At 46.8% G+C, this 19,757-nt stretch overlaps 1 protein-coding gene across 1 annotated transcript in view; it reads right to left on the reverse strand.

Moving 5' to 3' along the window:
- The window catches only part of LOC127696779 (cation channel sperm-associated auxiliary subunit gamma 2-like), a 29,412-nt gene extending 23,071 nt beyond the window's left edge, over window positions 1–6,341 (reverse strand). The window contains exons 1-6 of the mRNA XM_052199722.1: window positions 4,802–6,341; window positions 4,220–4,593; window positions 4,033–4,086; window positions 925–1,069; window positions 675–801; window positions 464–536 (exon numbers count right to left, since the gene is read on the reverse strand). Of these exons, the coding sequence (XP_052055682.1) occupies window positions 464–536; window positions 675–801; window positions 925–1,069; window positions 4,033–4,086; window positions 4,220–4,593; window positions 4,802–6,341 (2,313 nt within the window). The remainder of the gene's footprint in view (window positions 1–463; window positions 537–674; window positions 802–924; window positions 1,070–4,032; window positions 4,087–4,219; window positions 4,594–4,801) is intronic.
- Between the last annotated feature and the right edge of the window lie 13,416 nt (window positions 6,342–19,757).

A 19,757-nucleotide genomic window follows, 5' to 3' on the forward strand; every position in this document is an offset into this window, starting at 1 on the left:
AAGTCTCATGTCATAGCATTCAGTGCCAGACAGTTCCACATGGTGGGAAGAATACAGGCTCCTAAATGTCCTCTGACCACATGCATACCATGGTATAAGCACATGCAAAGTAATGTAATAAAACAAACCCATATTAACCCCAGGGAGACAATACGCACGGGCTGTCTATCACCCCATATTTACCTGGAGAGGACTCTGGAGGCTCTAGCATGGGGGAGACTGTGTGTGTGTGTGTGTGTGTGTGTGTGTGTGTGTGTGTGTGTGTGTGTGAGAGAGGGAGAGAGAGAGAGAGAGAGAGAGCACCCCTTCCTCTCCAGATTAACTCAGAGAGGAACTCAAAGATACCATTGGAAAAAATGGCACCCGGGGCCCAGAGATAAGAAAGTGCTAACAAATGGGATCTGTGCTGGTTTGAAGACAAGGTGTGTGTAATTCATGTATTGCCCCTGTTGGTAGCCCTCACCTCATATCCTATGGTGAACTCAGCCTTACCACTGGCATCTGTCCTCATGTAGCCATTCATATTCACATAGAACCTGTAAGCAAGTTGCAGTTAGGCATGCCATCTCAGGCCCCTGCCCAGCTCCTAGCGCCCCCCCTTTGGCTTCCCCTGCTTCCTCTGGGATTCTGGGAATGGCCTTTCCCCTGAGTGTGCACACCACCAGAAGCAGCACCTTTTCTTGGGAATGAAGGGCCCTATACCATTGGTGTAGATGTCCACTTCGGAGACCACGGAGCCATTTTTAATGGGCATGGGTGTGTACCAGTTCAGGATACACATGGCCTCTGCTGGGCAGTACCCTGCAGGGTGGAGGAGGCACAGAGGCAGGAGGTATCCAAGAGACTGCCAGAGGCCCAAGTGGGCCTCAGGGCATTCCGGGAATAGCCATCCCCCTCCAACCACCATCAAGCAGTTTGGCCTACCTGTGCTGCGCATTGGAGCAGCCTCCATCAGAATCTGCATATTTTCCAGCTCCCAAACATAAAAATTGACTGAGGAGATGAAGTTGACCAGGACCATGGGTTTCATCCCCATCAGGTGGCCCTTTCGGGCCAGCTCCTCGCTATTCTGAGGGGGGAAGGGCATAACTCGGTTTTAGGGTCACTGCCTGGAGAACCCTGGAGTAATGTCCTATACCCCGAGCTGGGTGCACACAGCAGGTTCTCCCCACCATGGCAGGGTAAGAGATTGTGGCGGTGCAGCCTGCTGTGGTGGCACATGCTTGTTCCCTGTGCTGCAGGGGATGAGACAGCAGGGTCTTTAGTTCAAGGCTCGTCCAGGAGGACACATGGGGAATTTCAAGTCAGCCTGGGCAATAACGTAAGACTGTCTCAAAAAGAAGCAAATCAATATGCTCTAGAGGCCGGGTATAGTGACAGTCACCTTTCACCCCTCAGGAGACGGGAACAGGAGGATCATCACATGTCTGAGGCCAGTTTGTTCTCTACAGAGGGTTCTAAGTGCACCAGGCCTGGTGATCAGTTTCCTGGCTTTATATTCTGTCCTCTGGAAGCTGCAAGGACCAGGCATGCATGCGATATGCAGACACACATGCAGGCAAAGCATCCTTAGATATAAATAAAATGTTTAAAAAAAACAAAACAAAACCTTTTGAGTCAAGGGCGGTGACTTAATTCTGTGATCCCAGCACTCAGAGAAGAGGAGCAGGAGCATCAGTACCAAGTTCCAGGCTAGCCAGGGCCCAGGTGGGAGTTGCAGGTCACACTGGCACTTTCTTGTCACTCCCTTTCTTTAGGTTTACTCACTTAACATGCAAAACTATTTGGTCTGAACACCTGCCTGTGTATCATGGGCCCTGGAGCTGGGGTTGTGTGCGGTGGTGAGCACCACACAGGTGCTAGGAATCTCACACTGCTTCTCTGCAACAGCAGCAAGTAAGTACTCTAACCAGTGAGCTACCACCTCTCTGGCCCTGCCCTGAGACTGCTTCCCCTGCATGCATGAGGCCTGAAGCTCCATTCTCCTCACAGAATAAAAACAAATGCAGCAGCACACTGGGATTTCAGAATCCCAGCCCCCTCCAGTGGAGCCTGCAGAGGCGGGGCCATCAGGAGTCTGAGGTTATTGTTTCCTCAAGTCAGCCAGCCTGAGTTTGATGAGGCACCGCTTCCAAAACACTAATAAAAGAACCAGGTCGGGATGGTGCACATCTTTAACCCCAACACTAAGGAGGCAGAGGCAAGTAGATGTTTCTGAGTTTCAGACCAGCCTGGTCTACATAGCAAGACCCTGTCTTCAGAGAAAGAACCTACAAAATAAGGCACATTGTTTTCAAATCATCTGTATGACAAACAACCATCAGTCAAAGTATATAAATAATTTGTATGGGCTGGCTGGAGAGATGGCTCAGTGGTCAAGAGCACTGAGTCTTCTTCTTGAGGTCCTGAGTTCAATTCCCAGCAACCACATGGTAGCTCACAACCATGTGTAATGGGATCTGGTGCCCTCTTCCGGTGTGTCTGAAGACAACTGCAGCGTACTCATATACATAAAATAAATAAAATCTTTAACAAAAATAATAATTTTTCACAAATCAATAATTAAAAGGCCAAAAAAACCCTTCCTATTAAAAAAGCCAGGGAGGCTGGAGAGATGGCTCAGGGTTAAGAGTGCCGACCGCCCTTCCAGAAAATGCAGGTTTAGTTCCCAGCAACTACTTGGGGGCTCACAACTGTCTGTATCTACAGTTCAGGGCACTTGATACCTTCGCATAGACATACATTCAGACAAAACACAAGTGAACTCAAAATAAAAAGAAATAAATTATTTTAAAAAAGAATAAAATGATCAAAGGGATCCGATCCATATGGCACACGCTACCTTTGATCCTGGCAGAGGCAGGCAGATCTCTGTGAGTTCCAGGATAGCCAGTGCTCTGGAGAAAGACCCTGTCCCAAACAACAAACAAGCAAGCAAACAAATAAACCAAAATGGGTAAAGGAAGATTCCTATGCTGGCTCATACCAATAATCCTTGAGAGACAGGGGCACAAGAACTGTTGTGAATTCAAGGCCAGCCCGGTTAAGTAACACTATCCTCAGTCATCAAAGAGAGAGGGTGGGGCTAGAGAGATGGCTGGCTCAGAGGTTAAGAGTGTGTGCTGTTCTCACACATGACCAAGGCATGCCTGAGCATTGATGTAAGCCACATGACTGTAACTCAAATTCCAGGAACTTGTCCCCCTCTTCTGACCTCCATAGGCAACTGCATGCACATGCAGAAACCTATGAAAAAATAGGATGAATGCTCTTTTTAAAAAAGAAAGAGTAACTATCAGCAGGCACCCAGTTCTTGTTGTCAGATAACAAACACTCAGGAGGCAGATAATGGCTCCCTGAGGCTGGGTGAGTCAGGGCGGCCCCTCGGGCTCCCCTGTGTGATGTGAAAGCTTTGTTCCTAGCCTTGGGTCTCTTTGGCAGGATTGCATATGGCCTCCTTGGAGGAGGTGTGTCACCGCAGGTGTTAGGCCTTGAGGTCTCCAGCATCTGCACCATTCCCAGTTAGCTCTCCTCACTCTCTGCTGCTGCTCCAGCACACACCTCCCCATCGCGGTGGCCCCCACCATGTTCCCTGCTGTGGGGCTCATGGACTCTTTGATTATAAGTTGCCTCCATCATGGTGTTTTCACCATGGCAACGTGGAGCTGAGACAGTGGCCAGACTCTGTAGATACACTAACATGGACTGCTGTGTTCCCTTTAGAATGGCCCTGTCAGGGCCTGGGGGCATGGTCGCAGCGTGCACAAAGCCTGGGTTCTGTCCCTAGGCCCCCAAACAAAACAAAAGATGAGCTACAGCTCAATTTTAAAACCGGGGTTGGGTGGGGTGGGCTGGGGTGGGGTGGGAGGAGTTTCTTTTTCTCCCTATTGTGTCTTGTACCTACTGGGAGACTGAAGCCCTAAGGTCTTCGGGGTTGGTGGAGACTATTAAACTGTATTGAAAAACATTACTGGAAATGATGGGAAATTGGAGACTTGCAGAAATCAGCCCACTCACACCGTAAACTCTCACCTGTTCGGGACAGGAAAAGTTGATTTGCAGGTAGTAAGGAAAGCTCAAGTATTGCTGTAAGAAAAAGTGAGGGAAATATCTAGTCACCCGGTGTACTGACTCAGGATCCCCCTCTATTCACTGACCCCAAATCTCTTTGGGTCAAATGTCTGTTCACTCAAGTGAGTCTTGATCTCTCTTCCCTCACCTCTGACTGCTCAATCGGCGAATCTGTCAACTTTCTGAACACCTCGGTCACTGTGTCGATGGGCTCATGATCGACAAATCGGTCCCTGGAGAGATGCGAGCCTATCTTCTCGAACTTGTTCAGGACAGCAAGCCAGGTGCACCTCCGTAAATCATCTGCAGCCCACGACTTCAGCAACAGCAACAGCAACAGTACTAGCCGCAGTACCCAGAATGCCCATAGGTTTGGCTTTCTCATCCACACAAGGCTGACAGGGGACATGGCTGGTCTGGACACCTGGAGAACGTGGGGACCAACACCCACTTGCAAGTTGCCTAGCCGAGGCTGATCGCTAGGAAACCGCTCAGTTCCTGTCCTTTTTCCCACTCCTCTTCCTAGCTCCACCTTTGCTCAGGCTTCCTGGCCCCTTATTCTCTGCCCTGGCTCTGCTCTTAGGCCTGGCCCCGCCCTTATTCTCAGCTCCTCCCCTACTAAGACTTCTCGCCCCGCCCCTCCTCCTACTCTCTGCCCCTCCCCTACTAAGACTCCTCGCCCCGCCCCTTTTATTCTCGGCCCCGCCCCTGCTCTTACTCTGATCCCTACCCCTGCGGCTCTTGTCACCCAGCTTCCTAGTCTCTCCCTCTCCCTTTGCCTTCGCCTTGCTCTTCTCTGTTCCAGTTCTCTTCACCACGTCTCTTTTTTTTCTTGCCTTGCCCGAGCCCTTCCTGTTTTCCCTTCCACTGCGCCCCTCAGCGGACTTGGCTCCGCCCTCACAAGGTTCCCCGCCCTCACACTGCTCTTCCCCACGCCCCTTTCTCTTTGCTCTAGCCCTGCTCAAGAACCGACTCCTGGTCTTCTTCTTCTCCTTTCCTGAGTCCTCGCCCACTCCTCTGTGCTCGCTAGTCTGAGTCTTTCTGGAAATCAGATCCTCGCTCCTCTTTCTCTCCTGGCCAGGTCCCTGGTCCTCGATCAAATCTGGAGCATTGCGGTAGTTCGAATCCTCACTCCATCTTCTCTCTTGGCCACGCCCCTGGTCCCGGTAGAGGCCCCGAATGTTGTCGTAGTTCGAATCCTCGCTCTGTCTTCTCTCTCGCCCACGCCCCTCGTCCTGCCTCAGGCCCCGAGTGTTGCGGTGGTCCCACTCCTCGCTCCGCTTTCTCTCTTGCCCACGAGTTTCCCCTACGTTCAAATCCTCACTCTGTCTTCTCTCTTGCCCACGAACCTTGTCCTGGCTTAGTCGCCGAGCGCTGCGGGAGGTCTGATCCTCACTGAGTCTTCTCTCTTGGCCACGCCCCTGATCCTGGCTCAGACCTGGAAAGTTGCGGTGGGTCTGATCCTCGCTGGATCTTCTCTCTTGGGCACAAACCTGGTGCTGGCTCAGACCCCGAATTTTGCAGTAGGTCGGATCATCGCTGGGTCTTCTTTCCTGGGCACGCCCCTGATCCTGGCTCAGACGCCGAGCGTTGCGGTAGGTAGGATCATCGCTGGGTCTTCTCTCTTGGCCACGTCCCTGCTCCTGATTCAGGGCCCGAGCGTGGCAGTAGTTCAAATCCTCGCTCTGTCTTCTTTCCCGGCCACGCCCCTGGTCCTGGCTCAAGCGCCTGGGTTTGAGGTAGAGTAGATCCTCGCTCTCCTTTGTCTCCCGGCCTCGCCCCCGGTCCTGGCTAGTTCTTCTCCCTGGGTCCCAGGCGACCTGGCTCTCCTGTTCCTCGCACCACTTCTCCGTAAAGCCCTTCTCCCGCCCTGGCGCTTTGTCCTCAGCACCAGCCCGGCCCTGCGCGCCAGCCTTCTCCTTAGGGAACCTTTGCTGGTCGCGGGGACTCTCTATTCCTCCGGTTCGCTCCTCGTCTTCGGTTGTGTCTTCGCAGGATAGTCGCTCCTCACTCCAGTCCTTTCTCTCTCTACCAGTCCTGCCCCCCAATTTGGCTCTGTCTTCGCCGAACCCCCTCTCATAAATAATTCTCTCCCTGCCCCAGTATGTGTCTCTGCCTGGACTTCGCTTGTGATCTCTGGGTCCCTCCTGGGTAAAGATTGTCCTCTGGCCGCAAGAACTCCCGTCGTTCCACACCCACGCTGACTTCGCGATCCTCACTGTCCCCACTGACACCTTTTCCTTCCACCTTCTCTCATCTCTCCTGTCCATTCCCTGAACCTCACCATCTCTATGCCCCGCCTCTTCTAGACACGCCCATACTCATCTTTCAGGCCTCAGATCTTCACCAGGTCCTGACTTTCACCCCGCCCTTTCTGTGCCTGGTCCTGCTCCTTTCCCAGCCTTGCCTTGCCTTGCCTTCCCTCCCCTCCCCTCACCTTCTCAACTCCCTCCCGCCCCCCTGATCCCCTAGGATGGCACCGCCCTCTTTTCCCCCGCCCAGCTGTACCAGTCACTTAGTTAAAACCGGTCAACCGTTGCTTGGGAGCGCCTGTTCAATCCAGGTCCCAAAATGGCCGCTTGGACTTCCACCTTGCACGAGGTACGCTTCCCAGGCGTGCGGGTTTCCATGGTAACGCGCCTTTTCCCAACAGGCGCCCAAGAACTTGAGAGCAGGGCTCCCAAGTCAGGTTCCCAGATGTATGGCCGGCAAAAAAAAAAAAAAAAAAAAAAAAAAAAAATGCTGGAAACCGCCAACTTTGTGCTCAGAAGGCCACAGAGGAACTTATAATGGTTGTTCTGACGGTGGCACTGTGCTCACTTGACCTCCAGATCAAAACTTCTCTGGAGGAAAAAAAGGATTTTCCAGAACCTTTATGGGTCTGAGCTAGTGTGTGATCTCGACGTGAGCAGATCACATTCAGTTAGGAGGCTAGTTAAATATTAGCCAACTTAGAGTTGGGGCTCTCTAGTCAACGGCCTGTAAAAACAAAGCACCAAGGCTTTAATTACTGGTCAGAAGAATGGGGCCAGAGTCACGCCTCTGCTCAGTTACATTGCAAATGCTTAACAACCTTCCCAGGCACTGAAATGGTTCACATTCATACCCATAAACAAATCTTTTAATTGAATTTAAAGATTACTCCACATAGCTTTAATCCCATCACTCAAGAGTGGGGAGGTAAGGGAGCTAGCTCTCTGTGTTCAAGGCCAGCCTGGTTTACAGTACTAGTTCCCAGACAGCCAAATCTTCCAAACAATGAAATCTTTTCTCTAAGAAAAGGGACGCAGGGGAGTAGAAAGAAAAAGGAAAAGAAGCAGAGGACAGAGACTGGGGTCTGGGGTACGTGGTAGAGTCTCTGCTTAACCAGCAGAGAGAGTATGCAAGCTGGCAAATACCCGCAGTCCCAACTCTCAGAGGATGGAAGAGAATCAAAAGTTCAAGGTCTTCTTGGGGAGGTCAAGGCCAGCCTGTGTTACAAGAGACCCTGTCTCAAAAGGAAGAAACGCGTGATTCTGGTGGCCAGAGCCTTCCAGTTGGTCCTCCAGAATCTGCTTCCCATTGTATCTTTGAAGTGCTGGGATTACAGACAATTAATTGCCACTGCATCCAGCTGGCTTTCCTCCATGCATCCTGAGGATGAAATTCAGGCTTGAGTGGCAAGCCCATTTTACCAGTGAACTATCTTCTCAGCCCAGCCCAAGCTGGCCTTGAACTCACATCATCTAGTCTCTGAGTCTTCAGCATATCCTGCCAGCATATGTGTCTTCCTCCAGCCCTTGAGCAGGAAATTCAGACCTTGGTGTTTGCCACAGCCACCCTACGTAGGGTGGAGCTTTCAGACCTAGTAGAAGTGTATTGTTTTCCAGATCTGTAGCTTCCTGCACTGAGCTGGCGACCCACTGCGCAGTGGAGCCAGCCATGTCATGCTGAGCAGCCAAACAGGCTTTCCTGAACAGACCCTGGCCTTTTGGGGGAAGGGTTTTTTCCCCCACCTTTAAATTCAAAGTCAGCCATTAAAATTCAGGCCTTGATCAGCACCATTGTCTTGGTCGCAGTCCTTTCTTCCCATCCATCTCCAGTTCCCTTTCCAGCTCATCTGTTTGACCTAGCTGTGGGCAGCTACAGGCGGCACCTGAATGTGTGGCTGGACTCGGGGGGATCTGAGGGACACTGTCCTGGCGGAGCTCAGCAGACAATGGAAGAGGACAGTATCCTGCACAGTGAGCACCATGCAGCATTAAATATTAGCGCTAGGCTTACACTTCATCTTTTTGAAGCTTTTCTTGTAGGTGGAGAGGGATTGGGTCTTAGTTGGGACGGCGTCCACCTAACACTGATCTCACTTAGGGGTTGACAGTGGAAAACGGGACAGGAAACTTCTAAACAGGCACTTGCCTGCCGAAGCCTTGGAGAGCTGCTTCAGGCGAATGGTAGGGTTTGAGGAACAATGGTTAGAAGCCCTTTTAGATCAGATAGATTCATGGTTTTGAGAAGTAAGAAGTTTAGATAAGAGATCATGGGGGGAAAATTGGAGAAGCTCTAAGTACCACCCAGACAGATAATACTACCCTCCACCTCTGGGTACTTAGGAAAGATGCTATTGATGAAGAGACCTCGCAGGCGTCAGAACTCCCAAGGAGAACTTGAGGATTCCCAGAAAGGAAGCCTGCCAGAGAGGACTTTCTCAGAAAAGGCTCCTCTCAACCCTAAAATAGAAAGACATAGAGATAGTACTGACGAGCTAACATTAGAGGAGGAAGTTCATTCAGACGAAGGAGCTGCCAAACATTCTGGTGAGGGTAATGCAAGGATCTGGCCTCCTTGCACACCTCCTGGCCCACCTATGGCCTCTCCTGCACGGGATGCTGCCCAGATGGAGATGCAACTACATAAATTAGAGCTTGAAATTAAGTTGCAGAAATTGACTAATGAGCTATAGGAGCTAAAAAGGGTATCAAGTGCAGGAAAGAACACCGATTCTGAGATGCACCAATCACCACTAGGAAGAGCTGTGGGTCAGACTCGAGGGAAATGGCAGGATACATCTGACATCCTGGCCTTCCCTATCATTGAGATAATGAGCCAGCAAATGAATAGTTAGACAATATCAGACCTTGGAGTTCAAACTTATAAAAGAATTAAAAGCAGCTGTGGCACAGTATGGCCCTACCCCCTCCTTTTACACAAGCTTTGTTGGATACTGTGATGGAGTCAAATTTAACCCCCAAAATTGGAAGACTACGTTAAGGCTACTTTGTCAGGAGGAGATTTCTTGCTTTGGAGTCCTGATTGGCATGAAGAAAGAAAGAGAGCTGCCAGGATGAATGCTCAGACGGTAATCCAGATTGGGATGCTAACATGCGTTTAGGAGGTCAGTATGAAGGCAATGCTAATCAGATTGGGTTTCCTGTTGAAGTGTATGCTCAGGTTGCAATGGCTGCCTGACGCGTATGGAATCAATCACCGACTAAAGGGGATCTCAGTGGAAATTTAGCTAGAATTAGAGAGGCTCCTGATGAACTTTTTCAGGATTTGGTGGATAGGCTCCTAAAAGCAGCTAGTAGAATCTTTGGAGATTCTGAAGCACAAAACGCGTTTGTTACACAATTGACTTATGGGAATGCTAATGCAGTGTGTTGCGCTGCTCACTGTTCAGCCTTACAAAGCATGACAGACTTATCTGGGTATATTTGCCTTTGTGCAGAGATTGGGCCTTCGTACAATCAAGGTCTAGCCATGGCTGCAGCTTTGCAAGGAACCACTGTGCAAGTGATACTTTCACAGAGACGTGGGATTAAATCATGTTTTAAATGTGGAGGTTTGGGACATTTTAGTTATGATGTAAGCTGACAATCAGGTTATCCCCCAGGAGTTTGTCCTCGATGCAGGAAGCATAACCACGGAGCCAGGGAATGTAAATCTAAGACAGATATTCAGAGCTGTCCCATGTCAGGAAACAGAGGGGCCAGCCTCAGGCCCCCAGACACACAGCAAGCAGCTTATGGGGACAAGAAGCCGCTGCCAGGCCAGGGAAATCCACTTTTGAACTTATCAGGGCAACCCCAGGAAGTGCTGGAGTGGACATCTATTCCACCTCCCATGAGGCATTAACCCCAGAAATGGGAGTTCAGACCCTCTCTACAGGAGTGTTTGGACGTTTGCCTGCAGAAACTTGGGGATTGCTTCCAGGACAAAGCAGTAGCATTGTAAAAAGCACTGCTGATTTATCCAGGTGTCATAGATAATGATTATGAGGTAGAAATTAAAATTATCGCTGCTTCCCCTCAGGGTATTATAACTGTACCTGCTAACCAAAGAATTGCTCAACTTATCTTAGTTCCCTTGCATCCAATACCTTCCAAATTCATTAAGAGTAAGAGAGGACAGAGTGTACTCTGATGTGTACTGGGTTCAATCTATTACTAGTAAGAGACCTTGTAGGACCTCCTTTTGGGGAGACCCCCACTCCATTCTCGGAATAGCGTACACCCAAGGAAACACGAGAGACCGACTTGATGCAAATGCATGAGGTAGTTTATTATCAGAGCTCTGGATCGACACGTATCTCACACAGGAGACAGAGGAGTCGACCTCGAGGCTCAAAAGTTAGGGGTTTATATAGGAAAAGTCAGGGGGGTTGTCAGGGGGGTTGTCACGGTTACACATGATTTGCTGATTCAAACATTGGCGGGGGATTCTGGCGCGCAGGGTGGGTTTTTTTGGCATACGTGCAGATCGGGCTGTCAGCAATGTAGGAGGGCGGTTTATTTTTGTTAGCAGGAAGGTCACTTTGACATTAGTAAACTGCATCCAAGGGACAGGAGACAGGAGACTCCAGTCCAGATGGTGTCTGACCCATAGGAGTTTTCCCTGGCATGCCCCTTATCTTTTATGGCCAGTCTGTTTGTGGAATGGCTCAACCACAACCTTGCTTCAAGCTTGTCCCGCATGCCCGGGCTCTAAGGCTGCTTGCTGCCTCAACTATGGATTCTGAAAAGTCCCAACTCCCTTCATTTCCCCTCTTCTTTTTTTGTTAGGAGTTCTAATCTTAGAACTATAGAATTAAATCTCTGACTCTATATATTCTGGATTGTCCTGTCCTAATCTCTGATATTGTTGGCATAGCATAAGAATCTGCACAGCACTTATATATTTTTTAATAAAAACTATTAACTGGTTAATTATACTGGTTTTAATTGTAAGCAAAGGGAGTAAAATTACAAAGGGTCTCATCAAAGCAGAAAGCAGAGTGGTCAAGAGTACAAGATAAGGGCCTTTTCACCAAGTCTCAAGGTATTCTGCACAGTGGCGTCTAATGTAGACCAAATCTTTAACTTGGAAACGGTGTGGGACTTCCAAGTCTCCTCCTGAGTAGGCCTCCTGGAGCTGCTTCTATGCTCGCTGCCTTATCCACTCGAGTGCCTTCAGCCTAGAGAACAAAAGCCTGAAGAACACAAAGGGTAGGAGAGCTATCTAATCATTAACACCAGTCTCTGTGGTCCATTTGGTGAGGGTTTCTTCCATCAGGGTTTCAGCAACTGTTCCTGAAGCCTTCTTATATAGATCCAGTCACCTATCTGGAAGCAGTGAAGAGTCTCTGGCATGCCTGGAGCATTTAAGTCAAATCTCATGTTGTGGGACACCTCCTGGGAGGGCCCAGTGGACACCAAAGGAGTTGGGGTATCAAAGAGGATCTCCAGGGAGGTCAGGTTAAAATGGTAGGGGTTGTTCAGAAACAAGGGGAGAGGCACCACCCAGCCTGAGCCAGTCTCCAAGGTCAATTTAGTTAAGGTCTCAAATAGGATTTTGTTTACTTTCTCAACCTGTCTTGAGCCCTGGGGACAGTACGTCCAATAATGTTTCCAATTAGTCCCCAATATCTCTGTCAATGTCTGACTTACCTTAGAAACAAAAACAGAACCATTATCTGATCCAATTATCTTGGGCACTCTGAAACTCAGGAAAATTTCTTCTAACCTTGGCAGCTGTTTTCTTCTAGGTCTTTTGCCCTGTTTACTCTTTATTGCATAAGCATTTACTTGCTGGCATATCTTACATTGTTCTATTATCTCTCTAACCTAAAACCTGAGTCATTAATATATATATTTGGTCCCTTAACTGCCAGGACAAGGTTTTTAATCCCCTAAATGAGTCCATCTGTGCATTTGGCCTAGTGAGTTTTTGGCTTACTTTCTGGGGAGTATAGTTCTCCCTTCTTGGCACCTTCTCTTGGCAATAGTTGGTAGGGTAATTAGCAATCTCAGTCTTTTGTAAGTGAGGCTTTTTCTTAATTTTATTCTATTTTCTAGTGGCTGTCTCTTATAGACCCATAACCAGTGTAGGCTCCTGGATATCTATTCTTGGAGCCATTTGCTCTGCCTGGTTATTGCCCATTTAGTCTTCCCTTTGGACGTCCTTGGCAGTGAATACTCACAATGGCGGGCTTCATTAGGGCATCTAAGAAGTCCAAGACTTCTTGTTGGTTTCCTCTGATGTGAGCAGTCCTCTTGGCATATATCCTTGTAAATGTGGGCTGTGGCAAAGGCATACCTGTTATCCATATGGCTGTTGATTTTCTTGCTGGTTCTAAGTTCCAAGGTCTTGGTGAGGGCAACGAACTCCACTTTTTGCGTTGACATGTCAGGGGGTAAAGATTCTTCTACCCAGATGACATTTGTGTCGTCCACCATAGCAGCACCTGCTTATCTCTGTCCATCATGGAGAAAACTGTTCCTGTCTGTAGCGACTTTCAGCAGGGGTCAGTTTCTCTTTTTGGGTCAGTTAGCTGCAGCCCATTGGGCAGGAAGCATATCTGCCCCCCTCCCCATTTTGGAGAGTATGTCTTACTCCAACAGAGAGTAGGAACAGTCTGGGGTGACCCTAAATGAATGGGCTACCCATCCCATCCCTGGTTCCACTGTTCTTTGGGTAGTCCATGAATATATTTTGGTGCCAGGGGCTTCTTGGACCCAAGATCTTTTCTTGGAAACAGCGTCATTGGCTTGAAAGACAGAGTGTTGAGCCTGTGTCCACCAAGAACTGAGTGGGTTTCTCTTTTATTCTCACAGTTATCCTGGGTTGGGGAAAGTGGTCAGAAAACCCCATCTCCCCTAGTCATTGTCTCCACCCAGGGCTAACACCTGGGTTTACCATTTGGGTGCACTTTTCTCAAGACCTGGGAATTCCTGCTCCCAGCTTCTATCTCTTAGGGCACACTCTGGCTCAGTGGCTTCTCTCCTTATAGTGTGCACACTGGTTCTTTTCTGTCTCTCTTTTCTGCTTTTTCTAACTGTTATAGCCAGGATCTTCTGTAGCTTTTTTCTCTGTTATTTTCTTTCTTTCTTTCTTTCTTTCCTCTGTTTCTTCTCTTTCTCTGTCTCCCTGTCTCAGCAAACTGTACTAAATATTTCTATAGACTTTTTATTCTAAAGCAAGGAAACGTAGCTGAAGGAGCAAACTAGCTCTTCTATTTGCCTCCAAACTGCTCGTCACTTGTCCCCATTTTTGTTAGACTCTATCTTCAAAGACCATCTTCTAAAGGTTCTATCCCTTCACTATGCCCCCTCCACATTCAGAGTCCTTCTCAGCAACCTGTACCAAATCCCTCTAGCCTCTGAAGCTTTTTCCCGATATCTCTATTAGCCCCGTCTATAAAAGCCATTGTCATAATATAAAAGCTTTATAGTCCTTGCTCTTGGATTTATAGCATGTATACGGACAGAATGCCTCTATGAGCTGCTCTAGAAAAGCTGCAGGTGACTCATCTGGTCCCTGCTTAACCTTACATACCTTGGTCAAATTTGTGGGCTGCCATGCCCTCGAGACCTGCCAATGGAGTCTGGTGTTGGTCTTTCAGGTGCCTCTTACCCTTTGTCTGAGGGGGTAATCTTCTTGGCTTCCTGTATTATAAATAAAACAGTCTCAAAGAGATTAATTAGTCTCTTGGGAAATATACCCTTAGTGAGAGAGCTACCATGGTATCAGGATAGGTGGTCTCAGGTCCTCTCCTGCTCCACTCTGTGGTCCTCTCTAAATATCAATTGAGCATAATTATTACCATTTTGTAAATTATAAACTATGAGATAGACATAACAGTTTATCATCCCTGTCAATTAAACTGAACCTTTTTATCTGTATTATCTTAAAAGACTGTCAGAATTAACACTTAAAAATTAACGTTGTAAGAATTGACTCATGTCCTGGCTTTAAATTTTATGTTACCTGAAAATCATTTATTTAAATCTATATCAGCTTTCTCAGGATTAAACAGCTTGGGCTGTCTGTGAGACTAACAGTCTTCAATACCATCAGAAATCTTAGAGTGACCAATATTAACTAAAAATATATAGAAAGTTTAACATAGCTTTTAAGACTTAAATATTATATTCCATGGATTTTTGACATTTTTGAAAACCAGCTATCTATGTAAAGTAATAAGGACTGTTGTCTGTTAAACTATCTTTAGCTATTTCTGATTAAAACCTAGAAAACACCCATCAATAAACTCAGAGCCTTATATTTCTATTTGGCCCTAAACTCACAGGCTTAAACATCTCAGCTCAGTAATAATAACAAAGAACTGGGTGTAAATCCTGTACTTTCAAATTTAGTATTTATACCAATGAAAACCTTGATTTTGTATCAAAATAAAACCTGTATCAAATAAGAACTTATGCCTTGAACTTAATAACAATTATAAAGATTTTTATTAAATGAAATTAATTTTATTTTTCCCCATTTTAAATCTGACTATTTTTATATTCTCTAGAAAGACCGTTTCTTCAATCTGAACATGGATGTTGATATGAAGAGGAGTGCTACTTTCTGTAATGTAAATCTCAAAACAAGATTTTAGTATCACAAAGACAGTTTTTTTCATTTAATATTTTAGAATCTAGTCTTTTGGAGGTCTCCCTTATTTTGACCTCTCTCCCAGAGGAACAATATAACCACAAAGTTTAACATCATATTGATCATAATAATTTAAACAAGTTAAAATAAAAGAAATAAGCCATCTGTACCAACCATAATATACTCGCACCTGCCACATTGAGCTTCTTGTTAAGGCTGATTTTCCCCACCAGGGAGTGTCAGAGTCCAAATATTTTGTCTGTCCTTTTGTTCTGAGTTGTTCTGAGTCACATGACCTGATTTTGGCAGGCTTGAGAAAGTTGTGTTTCAGTCAAAGTCAAAATATTGTCGTCTCGTCTAAGTCCAAGAACACAAAACATAATACAAAACAACACCACATAGACAACCAGCCTGACCTTGCCACTGTCAGGCCTCTAGATTCAAGAACACAGAGCAAGGAAAATCACACAATTTGCTCCCAGAGGGGCCCAGTTTCAGACACCAGGTGCTCCTGCACGAACTGCAGGGAGGAAAGCCTTTTTCAGCTCTCTCCAAGGTCCAGCTTCCTCCAGACCCCCTCGGTCTCAACTCTAGCAGCTGAACACACAGCACCAGACAGGCTCTCTGAGCCCCGGAAGCTTGCAAGCAAAACCAAAAGCTTTACTCAGACCTTGACAATGGTGAGACAGACAAAAAACAAACCATGGCACCATCTAGTAGTCAGACTGTAGGCAAAGACACACAAAACTGACAAGTAACCAGATCAGCTGAAGGGTGGGATTCTACTTCACTCCCTTCTCAGTAATAGGAGCACTCCGTCCCCTTCATTCCAGAAAACCACAGTCAGGCCCCCCTGACTGTCTCTCACCCTTGGAGCGTCCTCCAGGGTTGCAGCCTGCGGGACTCTAGGACGTCTCCCTCCGCAGCCACTGGGTCCTCACGGCCCACAGCAGCAGCTGCAAACAAACCACGGAGTAGGATTCCACATCTACTCCTGTTAACAAACAGAAACCAAGACACTTACACAGCTGCGCCACAATCAAACATTCAGGACATTTAAAACAAAAACATCGCCGGCACTCACACACACAGACATACCTCCAAGGGGTCTTCGAGGTTCCTGGGTGCCACCAATTTCCCCGTATGGGCCACCAAATGTAGGACCTCCTTTTGGGGAGACCCCCACTCCATTCTCAGGATAGCGTGCACCCAAGGAAACACGAGAGACCGACTTGATGCAAATGCATGAGGTAGTTTATTATCAGAGCTCTGGATCGACATGTATCTCACACAGGAAACAGAGGAGTCGACCCTGATACTCAAAAGTTAGGGGTTTATATAGGAAAAGTCAGGGGGGGTGTCAGGGGGGTTGTCACGGTTACACATGATTTGCTGATTCAAACATTGGCGGGGGATTCTGGCGCGCAGGGTGGGTTTTTTTGGCATACGTGCAGATCGGGCCGTCAGCAATGTAGGGGGGGGCGGTTTATTTTTGTTAGCAGGAAGGTCACTTTGACATTAGTAAACTGCATCCAAGGGACAGGAGACAGGAGACTCCAGTCCAGATAGTGTCTGACCCATAGGAGTTTTCCCAGGCATGCCCCTTATCTTTTATGGCCGGTCTGTTTGTGGAATGGCTCAACCACAACCTTGCTTCAAGCTTGTCCAGCATGCCCTGGCTCTAGTCTGCTTGCTGCCTCAACTATGGATTCTGAAAAGTCCCAACTCCCTTCAACCTAAACTTAAATTATTAATTGAGGGGGAAAGCTTTGAAGAATTAATAGATATTGGAGCTGAGGTGACAATTATTAGAGGACAAGTTTGACCTTCAACTCGGCCCTGGTCAGACATGCTCACTCACCTCCAGGGGATTAGCTATGCCAACAACCCAGAGCAAAACTTCTAACCTGGAGAGATGAGGTGGGCAATTCAGGACAGATTCAGCCTTGCATTATGCCAGGTTTGCCTACTACCCTTTGGGGAAGAGATCTCTTGTCACAGATGGGCCATATAATGTATAGTCCTAATGATGTAGTGGCTAAGCAGATGATAGAACAAGGATTTTTGTCTGGTCAGGGGCCAGGAAAAGGACAAGGCATTAAGAAGTTTGAAAGTCTGCTGGGCAGTGGTGCCACACGCCTTTAATCCCAGCACTTGGGAGGCAAAGGCAGGCAGATTTCTGAGTTTGAGGCCAGCCTAGTCTACAGAGTGAGTTCCAGGACAGCCAGGGCTACACAGAGAAACCCTGTCTCGAAAAACCAAAAAAAAAAAGAAGAAGGAGGAGGAGGAGGAGGAGGAAGAAGAAGGAAGAAGAAGGAGGAGGAGGAGAAGGAGGAGGAAGAGGAGGAGGAGGAAGAGGAGGGGAGGAGGAGGAGGAAGGAGGAGGAGGAGGAGGAGGAAGAAGAAGAAGAAGAAGAAGAAGAAGAAGAAGAAGAAGAAGAAGAAGAAGAAGAAGAAGAAGAAGAAGAAGTAGTTTGAAAGTCCAAAGCCTCACTCTGACACTAGAACTTTGTGGCATTTTCCGTAATGGCCACTATCTTACCTGAATCCCATTCTGACAAAATTCAATGGCTTTATAATATTCCAGTGTGGGTTGATCAGTGGTCTTTATCTAAAGAAAAAATAGAAGCTGCCTCTTTGCTAGTGCAGAAGCAACTAGAGGCAGGGCATCTAAGAGAATCTCAGTCACCATGGAATACTCCAGTATTTGTTATCAAGAAAAAATCCGGTAAATGGAGATTGTTACAAGATCTAAGAAAGGTCAATGAAACCATCGTACCTATGGGAGCTTTACAACCTGGGCCTCCATCTCCAGTGGCTATTCCCAGAGGATATTATAAAATAGTGGTAGATTTGAAAGATTCTTTACTATTCCTTTGCATCCTGGGGATTGTAAAAGATTTGCTTTCAGTGTTCCTTCTATTAACTTCATGGAACCTATGAGAAGATATCGATGAACAGTTCTTCCTCAAGGCATGGCTAATAGTCCTACCTTATGTCAAAAGTTTGTGGCACAAGCCATTCAGCCTATAAGACAGCAATGGCCAATGCTATTCCTTATTCATTACACAGATGATCCCCTGACAGCAGGAAAAGATTCTCAGGACTTGCTTTTATGTTATAGAGACTTACAGCAGCCTTTAGCTGATAAAGGATTACAAATAGCTCCAGAAAAGGTGCAAACTCAGTATCCTTATAATTATTTGGGCTTTAGACTTACAGATCAAGCCATTTTTCCCCATAAGATAATTATCCACAGGGACAATGTAAAACTTCAAATGATTTTTAAAAATTGTTAGGTGATATCAATTGACTTCGACCTTATTTAAAGCTTACTTACTACAGGAGCATTAAGACCTTTATTTGATATTCTAAAGTGCTTCTCCAACCTCCCTTAGATCTTTAACCTCAGAAGGACTGCTGGCCTTACAACAAGTAGAAAGAGCTATTGAAAAACAATTTGTTACCTATATAGATTATTCTTTGCCTTTACATCTGTTGATTTTTAATATGCCTCACACACTTACAGGATTATTGCGGCAATGGGCTCTTCTTATGTGGATACATTCGAGGATATCCCCTAAATGTAATATCCTCACATATTATGAGGCAGTAGCCCGGATGATTATACTTGAAAGGAATCAAGTCCTTCCAAGTATAATCTGACTTATTTTGGCAAAGAACCAGATATCATTATTGAGCCTTTTAATGTAGATCAAAATACTTGGCTGAAGCAGCATACATAGTGCAGATTGGTTGCTTGCTCAACTAGGATTTAAAGGAATTTAGATAATCACTATCCTCAAGATAGGCTGATAAAAAATTTAAATGTACGTGACGTTGTATTTCCTAATATGACATCTTTACAGCCTCTGGATAATGCTCCTTTGATTTTTACTGATGGCTCCTCTAAAGGACAAGCTGGATATCTTGTGAGTAATCAACAGGTGGTAATAGAGACCCCTGGGACTCCATTCTGCACCCACAGGAATATTCTTGAGTAAAAAATTCTCAGAAAAACCTCAGAATGTACTGAGTGATAGTTACCTGACCCTCTGGAAAGTCCCAGATAGAGTTCAAATGCCTTCACGATCTGCCCATGCTTGCTGGTCAATACATTTAAAGGTCAATATGCTTAGCCAATAAGTTTGAACTGTAACCTTGCTGATGTAACCTGTGCCCATAAAAAGTATAAAAACTGCTGGTAATAGACTTTCAGGGTCATCTACTAGTCACTTGAAGGACTAACTGAAGGTCAACCCTGATGAATGGGAAAATAAATCTCTTGCTTTTGCATCCGTCTGAGTCTTGGCGGCTCACTTGGGGGCTTCTCGGAGTAAGTCCCACTAATTGAGACTTGGGGTCTTACACTCCTATTGCAGGTATTAGAGTTTTGTTGTTGTTGTCTCACTATAAAGCTCTGGCCCTCTGGGCATTTGCTATGTAGACGCTGGGATGCAGGTATCATTGAGACCTTGTTGTCTCCCTGTACTGATCGCCTTGGAAAGAGTTCAGGAGACAAGTCAGACTGTAGTGTAGCAGATGGCCAAACACTCAAGGGTTGAAAGGGCAATGACCAAAGGAGCCATACTAGATCTACAGTCAGCACAGGCTTTATACTGGTTTTGAAATTACTTGCCAGTTGTAGTGGCATATGCTGGCAGGATATGCTGAAGACTCAGAGACTAGATGATGTGAGTTCAAGGCCAGCTTGGGCTGGGCTGAGAAGATAGTTCACTGGTAAAATGGGCTTGCCACTCAAGCCTGAATTTCATCCTCAGGATGCATGGAGGAAAGCCAGCTGGATGCAGTGGCAATTAATTGTCTGTAAT

Source organism: Apodemus sylvaticus, chromosome 1, assembly GCF_947179515.1.
Source record: "Apodemus sylvaticus chromosome 1, mApoSyl1.1, whole genome shotgun sequence".
NCBI classification, from domain to species: domain Eukaryota; kingdom Metazoa; phylum Chordata; class Mammalia; order Rodentia; family Muridae; genus Apodemus; species Apodemus sylvaticus.